The sequence below is a fragment of the Rutilus rutilus genome (genome assembly GCF_951802725.1).
Source record: "Rutilus rutilus genome assembly, chromosome: 19".
Taxonomy (NCBI): Eukaryota; Metazoa; Chordata; class Actinopteri; order Cypriniformes; family Leuciscidae; genus Rutilus; species Rutilus rutilus.
The window spans coordinates 2519766-2528881 of NC_140232.1; the positions used below are offsets into that span (position 1 = coordinate 2519766).

At 38.3% G+C, this 9116-nt stretch overlaps 1 protein-coding gene across 2 annotated transcripts; it reads right to left on the bottom strand.

Moving 5' to 3' along the window:
- Window positions 1–168: 168 nt before the first annotated feature.
- mbd4 (methyl-CpG binding domain protein 4) lies at window positions 169–8227 on the bottom strand. Of its 2 annotated transcripts, XM_084390298.1 has the most exons (7): window positions 7882–8227; window positions 6356–6738; window positions 5463–5522; window positions 3709–3843; window positions 2138–2287; window positions 767–870; window positions 169–508 (listed from the first exon to the last, which is right to left on the bottom strand). In XM_084390298.1, exons 1-7 carry the CDS (start codon window positions 7980–7982, stop codon window positions 434–436), a joined length of 1008 nt encoding a protein of 335 aa, XP_084246424.1. In that variant the 5' UTR covers window positions 7983–8227; the 3' UTR covers window positions 169–433. The 2 variants fall into 2 exon arrangements, with proteins under 2 accessions (XP_084246424.1, XP_084246425.1); XM_084390299.1 differs by lacking the exon at window positions 3709–3843 and having other exon boundaries at window positions 7882–8217.
- Window positions 8228–9116: the final 889 nt, after the last annotated feature.

Below are 9116 nucleotides of genomic sequence, written 5' to 3' on the forward strand. Positions count from 1 at the left end.
TCTTTTGCTCTGAAACATTGTTGCCAATTTAGCACCTGTGATAAACTGTGATAACGTGAGAAATGTTGAAGGAGTCTCTGAATACATTTGGGTTTGGCTGTATGTCGTGATGTCACAAATATGCTAAATCAGCATCCACTCAGCTCCCGATGGAGGATCATCAACTACACTGTGGTTTCTATCAGGAAATATATTACAAAAGTGAACTGGGTTCTGGAGACCTTTTCACACTGGCTTCATTAAATCCAAAGCATGTACAAAAGATAAAAAGCTCCTTTATTTTTGACACATCTTTGCCTCAAACTGATGAACAAACATGATGAAACTCTTAAAACAGCTCATGTTTCCAGGAGGTAAAAGCACATCAACACATCAGTGCATCTGATCTCTGAGTCACTTCTGCACATATGATGGTTTATTAAAATGAGTAAAATCAGATTCCTAAGCGCTCCTGGTTTCTCCACAGCCAGGCGTGATACTCGTTGAGCTTATGGTCGTCTGGCGTCACCTGCAGGACACACACACACACACACAGGTTTGTTTTGGTATACCTGTGAGGACATTCCATAGGTGTAATGGCGTTTATACTTTACAAACCGTATATTCTGTCCTCTTACACTAACTCAACACCTAACACACACACTAACCTGACCCCTAAACATACCCATCTCACACACACACACACACACACTAACCTGACCCCTAAACATACCCATCTCACACACACACCAGCCGTGGCGCTCGTGTTATGATCTGTGATGTTTACCTCTCTCCACTCCTCCACACAGAAGATTCGGTACGAGTCATTGCCGTATTTCCCGATGCCGTGGAGCTCGATGGGATATCGCCAGGATTTACTCAGATACTCGTCTGACAAACAGGAGAAACGTCACACAATCATGAGACGACCGCTGTGCCAAACAACACGACACAACAAAATCAATCGCAATACACTTCATTTTACATCTGTGGAAGGCAAGGCAAGGCAAGTTTATTTATATAGCACATTTCATACACAATGGCAATTCAAAGTGCTTTACATAGAAGAAATTAAAATAATAAAAAGAAATAAGAATAATTAAAACAGTTTAGAAAAATAAAAAATAAAATACAGTACAAACAGTCGGACGAACAGTGGCACAGTGCTCATTCAGTAAATGCATAGCTAAACAGATGTGTTTTGAGTCTGGATTTGAATGTGACTACTGTAGGAGCACATCTGATCTCCTCTGGAAGCTGGTTCCAGCTGCGGCTGGCATAATAGCTAAAAGCGGACTCGCCATGCTTAGAGTGAACCCTTGGTATTTCTAGCTGATATGATCCTAATGATCTGAGTGATCTGTTGGGTTTATATTCAGTGAGCATATCTGCAATGTATTGAGGTCCTAGGCCATTGAAGTTTGTTTCCAGAAGGAAATAAGCAAAGAATGTAATTGCGATTTATTAATCTCACAATTCTGACTTTTTCTTTCAATTTTGACTTTTTAAATGACAACATAAAGGTAAAGGCGACATTTTATCTCACAACTCTGACTTTTCTTGTAAGTTGCTATTTTAACTTTTTTCTCTTACAATTCCAGGACTTGCAATTTTGAGTTCATATATTGCAAATCTGTATTTCTTTCTCACAATTACAAGTTTATAACTCATAATGATGTTTAATCTCACAATTTTGACTATTTCTTGGAATTCCTCACAATTTTTTAATTATGACAAACAAGCGAAATTTTTTCTGTTTCTTGCAACTGCAAGTTTATATCTCAAAATTTTGGCTTTTTTTCTCACAATTGCAAGAAACAAAGTCAGTATTGTGACAGTTTTTACTCTGTGGCAGAAACAAGCTTCCAGAACTTTGTTTTGCATTAAAAATACGAGAAGGTTATATTCTGAATGACTGATATAAATCACTACATGAAAAAGCCCTAGATTTCACGCTGAATGAAACTACCTGTGTTTAAGTGATGAACATGTTTATGTACGCATGTGTGTGTGTTTAAGTGATGAACATGTTTATGTACGCATGTGTGTGTGTTTATGTGATGAACATGTTTATGTACGCATGTGTGTATGTTTATGTGATGAACATGTTTATGTACGCATGTGTGTATGTTTAAGTGATAAACTGTGAGCTTCGCACCAGAGAAGCGCACGAGTGCTTTGGCGCGGATCGTACTGAGACCCAGCGGCTTCAGTAAACGGGACACAGGCCTCCAGTCGCTCGCTCGGGTCACGTCTGCGCTCGGGTAACGCTGGAAAAACTCCCACAGCATCGGGATCGCCATCTTACCTGGAAGAGGAACACATGCCCATCACATGACCATCACATGCACGTCCACCGGCCGGTCCAAACCCTCGTGAACGCTCTCGATATCGGCAGCAACACACAATATTACTGATTTCAGCACAGTTTGGTGTCAGTGCTTGTAACACCGAGGTCATGGGTTCGAGTCCCAGGGAAACATGAACTGATCAAATTTAATGTGTACCTTGACTGCAGTTAAAAGCTGCCAAATGCATAAATGTACACTGCCGTTTAATTTTGGAACAGTAATATTGTTAAATAATATTAAAATAACTGTTTTCTATTTGAGTATATTATCAAATGTAATTTATTCCTGTGATCAAAGCTGAATGTTCAGCATCATTACTCCAGTCTTCAGTGTCACATGATCCTTCACAAATCACTCTAATATGATGATCTGATGATCAAGAAACATTTATGATTATTATCAATCTTGAAAACAGTCGTGTAAATGTTTTCTCAGAATGCTTTGATGAATAGAAAGTTCAAAAGAACAGCATTTATCTGAAATACAATCTTTTGTAACATTATAAATGTCTTTACTGTCACTTTTGATCAATTTAATTCATTCTTCATGAATAAAAATATTAAGCTTTCTATTTCAGGTAAATTGTGTTCTTTTGAACTTTCTATTCATCAAAGAATCCTGAAATAAAAACACAGAATAAAAAATATAATAAATGTTTCTTGATCATCAGATCTTCATATTAGAGTGATTTGTGAAGGATCATGTGACACTGAAGACTGGAGTAATGATGCTGAACATTCAGCTTTGATCACAGGAATAAATTACACTTTACTGTATATTCACATAGAAAACAGATGATTTACATTGTAATAATATTTCACAATATTACAGTTTTTTTTTTATCAAATAAATGCAGCCTTGGTGAGCAGAAGAGACTTCTTTTAAAAACCAAAAATCTTTTGACAGGTAGTGTATGATGCGGCTCACAAGCATCTGGAAACATGAGCATGAACGTCTCGGTTACGTGTGTAACCCTCGTTCCCTTCAGTCGGTCCCTCTGACGCCACGTCGCTGACCGACGAATAGGAATCTCGCTAGCGAGGCCAATCTACCTCGAGTGCAAAGAGTCTTCTCCAGAGAGCTGCTCGTTTTCTTTGTAGTCAAACACGCTTAGTAGACCTGGCAGGCATAACCCGCTCGGCTCCTCAGTGAAAACCTGAAGATGTGCTGCACAGCTGCTCTTTATATGCGCGTGCCGCGATGCAGCGCAGCTGATGCACTATCGCATGCCATGTGCACTGGCTCGTTTAGTTACACTCGAGGTAGATTGGCCTCTCTAGCGAGATTCCTATTCGTCGGTCAGCGACGTGGCGTCAGAGTGACCGACTGAAGGGGAACATCAGGGATAAAAACAGATGTTCTGAATGTGTTCTTATACCGCTGGTCTTGTTGAGGAAGATGGAGGCCACCAGGAGCTTCCAGGGGTCGTGAAACAGCGTCTCCTGCACCAGATTGAAGGGCGAGCGCGGCGGAGTCCATTTCCTCAAGGCTTTGCGTTTCGGGCGGCTCAGAGCTGACAGAGAAATATCTATAACTCATCATGATTCAATAAGTGTCCAGCAACAATTTGTATTCAAATCAATTAGAAGAGATTTTTTACGGTTACGTAGTGTGTGATTTTGAGTCGATGCACTGAGAGACAGAGAGAGAGAGAGAGAGAGAGAGAGAGAGAGAGAGACACAGAGAGAGAGAGAGAGAGAGAGAGAGAGAGAGAGACACAGAGAGAGAGAGAGAGAGAGAGAGAGAGAGAGAGAGAGAGAGAGAGAGAGAGAGATTTAAAAATCCATTTAAAAATCACAATATAGCTTAATATTGCTATTGTGAAATCACAAACCCTGCTATTCAGTTCAATAAATATATGCGCTGCGTGTTTCATAGTGAAGCACAGCGCTTATTTCCATGCAGGTTACGGGTTTCCTCCAGCGTCTCGGAGCGGCTCTGTTCACAGTAAATGCTGCTTCACATGAACTGTTTGTTTGGGATTCAATAACATGCATTCGGGAACACATATGAAGTCTGATGCGCTTGGTGTTTCACAGCGAAGTGTAGCACGGTTATCATTTACACACGTGGAGCGTCTCAAACTCCATCTCTGCATATGCTGTGAGTTTGTGTTGCTTATAACGTTCATCTGGGAACAAAACATGCGCCATTTCACCAGATTTATTACATAAATCATTTATAAACCCACGCCAACACACGAGAACACATCAGTATGTTTCCAAACAGGCAAATTGTTATTTTAAAGTAGAAGTCTGAACGCTCGCTCTGAGTTCGCATGTTTTGATGTCCACGTGTTCTTGTTCAAGACTTTACAGTAAATCTAGCGTACAGAAGTGGCCAAATATTAAAGATTAAGTGGACATTTGAATCAAACGTCGTTTGATCGATATTAATATGCTTATATTACGTATATTGCATTATGTATTTTAACAGCTTTGTTCAATAAAAGCATATGATTACAAGCTTTTGATACTTTATTTTAACCAATTATTATTGCCTCATTTTATTCTCTATGTATTTTAAGTCATTTTAAAGGCAATTGTTCACTTAGGTCTATTTTTATGAACACAAAAAAATTATTATCCGATTAATCGTCAAAATAATCGACCGATTACTTGATTACCAAAATTAAGTAATAGTTAGTCACAGCCCTAGATTAGTTGAAACATTGCAAAAATTATATTTTGTGACTTTCAGACGAATAAAATGCCATTTTTCCAGTCACATATTTCGTCTTAGAAGATTTCTTAAAAACAGTGCTAAATTATCGTCTCGTGAGTGAAGTGTATCGTCACCTCTAAGGACAGCCTGGCCATGTATGATTGCGTTATCACAAATAAAACGGTTGACTCCAAGCACGACTATTCAATATGCTTACAAAATCTTCAATAATATTCAATAACTGGTGAGGATGTCAGTTTTCCTAGGCCGGACAGCACTTCTGGCCACTACTAACCCAAACAGCAACATGGTGTCGGCCCAGATCCGGCCCAGATCCGGTACGCGTTGAATCCACATGGACCAGATGTGGGCCGGATCCGGGCCGACACCATGTTGCTGTCTGGGATCCCACAGCTTTCATAACGTCACGCTTTAGTTCGGTCACAGTATCACTCAATAAAAACCTACCATTATTCCTTCTACTGAAGTACGGACTGGTTTTCCGCTTCTCTGCAAATAACTTCAACCCTAAAAAGAACATGATTACAGAGATATTAAAAATGACCATGTTTTAACATGATTACATCCTTTCCTCTGGTAATAAAAATAAAAGGACTTTTGTCGCACTTGAATACACACACACAAAAAAAAAAAAGTAATGGATTCGAGGAGTTTTGTGGTTGAAATTTTAAAAAAGTAGCAAATCCTTCCATCTCGGGTCAGTTTGACCCCTTTAGGAATGAATGGAGTGCAAGGAATGCTTCAGTTCACATAGAAAAACCTAAAAATGCTCAAAATTCTAACTAAAAATGCTAAAACTTTAATCAAAAAATGATTGTATAATGTCTACATGTGTATCTGAATGCATACTGAAGAGAAGTGACTTTAGGACCCAGAGGAACAGCTCATTTGCTCCATATAGAGATATAAGGCCATCTAGAGTCATGAAATATCATCTTATATTATTATATTTCCACAAGAGGTCGGCAAAGACTCCTAATGTAAGATATTTACAGCTGAATTAAAAAGGTTATGCATGAAAATGTGAGTTATTTTTTTATTTAAATTGAAAGAATGTGAGGAATATGCTTACATTACTATTTATTTATTATTTATTGATCAAATCTTGTAATTTAAAGGTAAATAAAATTAAAAATTAAATAAAAATCTCCCCAAAAAATTGCATTGAAAATAGAAAAAGTATTATCAATATAGTTTCCTGGACAACAAAACAATGTAGTATAATCTTAGGGCTTCGGGTCATTTTGACCCGCGAGGGAAAGATGTGTTACAAAGTGCGAGGGAAGGATGAAGGATGAATGTGTGGTATTCTGGGTTCATATTCATAAAGAAAAACTCACTGTTCTCAGTGTGTCTAGAGGGCGACACACAGTGTGTGTGTTTCAGGCTCTCGTTTTCCTCCTCCGCTCCTCCTGTCGTCTCTAACCGATCGAGTTCTTGGCTCTCGGAAGCAGAACTGTCTGAATGTTCATCTAGAGTTGGATTCAATCGATTCACTCGTTCATCTTCCAGGCCGATCTGCTCTCCGCTCTCTCTCTTCTCGTCTCGGTGCTCGTCTTCATCTGCCGTCACTCCAGCGCTGGATCCCTCTTTCAGTGTCCTTCTCGTTTGTTGGGTTTCAGACACTGAGAAGTCGAAGTCGCTGATCTGCAGCTCCGTGTTTGTTTGTGAGAGCAGGAATCTGTGCAGCTGAGTCTTGGATCGGAAGATCTTGCCCTGAGGACTGAGAGATTCACAAATCACAGTGTACACACACCCAATGTCAACAAAAATATGCAATGTCAACGCAAATAAATAACAATGAATAAACAGCTCAAACTACGCTTCAATGAAACGCTGTTGAAACACCTAAAGTGGCTCAGACCAATCAGACCAAGCACCACAACACTCTTGTAGCCAATCAGCAACAGGGGGCGGAGCAATGAAGGGAGGGGTGTGTTTGTTTGAGTGGCAATTTCAAATATCAACAGCGTTTCTCAGAAATCGCTTACTGCACCTTTAAATAATCAGATTGTGAAAGAAACACTGCCTTGTGAAATCATGTAGAACTGGGCTTTTCAATCTTTTAGAGGGCAAATGTGATCATCCTCATGAGACAGACCCCCTTCCTAAAATTTTAAAGGCAGCTATATATTTATATGCAAAAGACCCAATTGAATTTATCCAGTGAAAACTATTATTATAAAAATATTATTTGGAAAATATTTGGTTTCTATTGCGTTAAAACAAAATCACTATAGTAATTTCAGATGTATTTATTTATTATGTATTTACATAAATATTTTGTTATTGATAAATCGCTTTTTATTTGAATAACACTTACTTATTTTTAGCCCCGTTTGCCCCCTGATAAAGCACGAGAGTCTCTCGACAGACAAGCTTCGAAACCTTTACGAATCTTTTGTTTCGAATCAGTTTTCCGGAGCGCGTCATAACTGATTCACTCGCTTCTATTGAACAAGTGTCCATGGGTTTACAGTCTATGGTTTTACATGATCTCTGATCAGTTTTATACATTTGTAGACGTTGAAATTAATTAGCATAATTAAAAGGAATGAAAGTAGTTAATAGTCTGGCCTGTTTAGCTGAGCAATCCATAGAACAAGCCCTTGAAATTGATGAACACATTATACAGACATTTAATGTTTAATGTTATTAGATGATTAGTTTATTACATTTGATATATTATACTTTTTGCAATAGGTTTGTAAAAGCTGTTTTTATGCATGTTTGGCCTGGGTTTTTGTTGAATTTACACGGCTTTGGCCAGCAAGCGTCACCAGCGTTCGAACACTTCTCTAAACAGTGAATCAACTGATTCGAATCTTTGAAAAGCTTCGTTTCTCGCATGACAACAAACACACACCTGATGATGTAGACATCGACTTTCCCCGCTGTTTTACCACTCCGTCTCTCTCTCATCTCTCTCCTCCAGCCCGAGGCTTTCTGCATCTCAGATATCGACATTCTCAAGCACACAATGCGAAACAAACAGTAAATACTTCGGTTATGATGACGCTGTGTCGCGTCGTCCGTGTTCAGAACACATGATTCTCTCGAGATCGGTGACCTGATTCACATTAGCCCATTAGACTCCCGTGACCGCGGGATAAACCGAACAACATAAAGACGAAGAATTTCAGATCAACCTAAACTCCTAAAGGATTCACATTTTAGTGTAAACACTGGTGTTGCTACGGAAGCCCAGAGACAGAGTTTTGGATATACATTTGTGTTCTTTCGACACCTAGTGCTTCGGAGGATAATAACGCCAGTTCAAAAGTTTCTTTCTTGTCAATTATAAGTTTTTTATATATAAAAAATCATATATAACATTTTATACGTTTTAAGTTCACTAGAAAGTCTTTGCTTAAAAGTGTGCTAGGCATATTTAGCATATTTAGTGTGCTTTTCCACCCAGTAACCAAAATTTCCTTTACCAGTGTACTATTGTAGGGTGAATACTGATAAATTGGGACAGTTAAGCTGAATAATTTCTCTCTTTACATGTTTTACGCTTCCATTACGAAAAATCAATACTGAGCTTATTATAAGCAAGTATGTGATAAAAAATATAGGTTATTTGGCTATGACATCACTTCCGGGGGTGTGGTGTGGCACACCATATTCAACAACCTTGCAGTGAACTGTGATTGTAAAGTAGAATGGCATATTCTGAGGTGAATAATGTTAAGAGTTAAAAATAAAAAAAACTCATGGATATTTTGTAATTTCAATATATTTTGTTATAGGATGTAGCTAATGGTGAATCAGATTTTTTAAATATCACATTCGTATTAATCTTTTTTTTATATCTTTTTTTTTATGTGATTTCGACACTGTCCCAGTTTGCCCAACAGCACATTGTTAAACTGAGACAGGGTCTTACTGGCAAACTGGGACAGGCATTCAATAGGGGAATTGAGTTCCCTTTTTATATGTCCCTCATACATTTAGTTAACTAGATATTTCAACAAAGAAATCTACTGTACCTGCACCATGTTTATTATTATTATTGTTGTTGTTTATATTGTTATTGTGTATTTAATTAATTGGGTCTACATTAATGTGTTTGAAGTGTCCCAGTTTGACAGTAGCGCC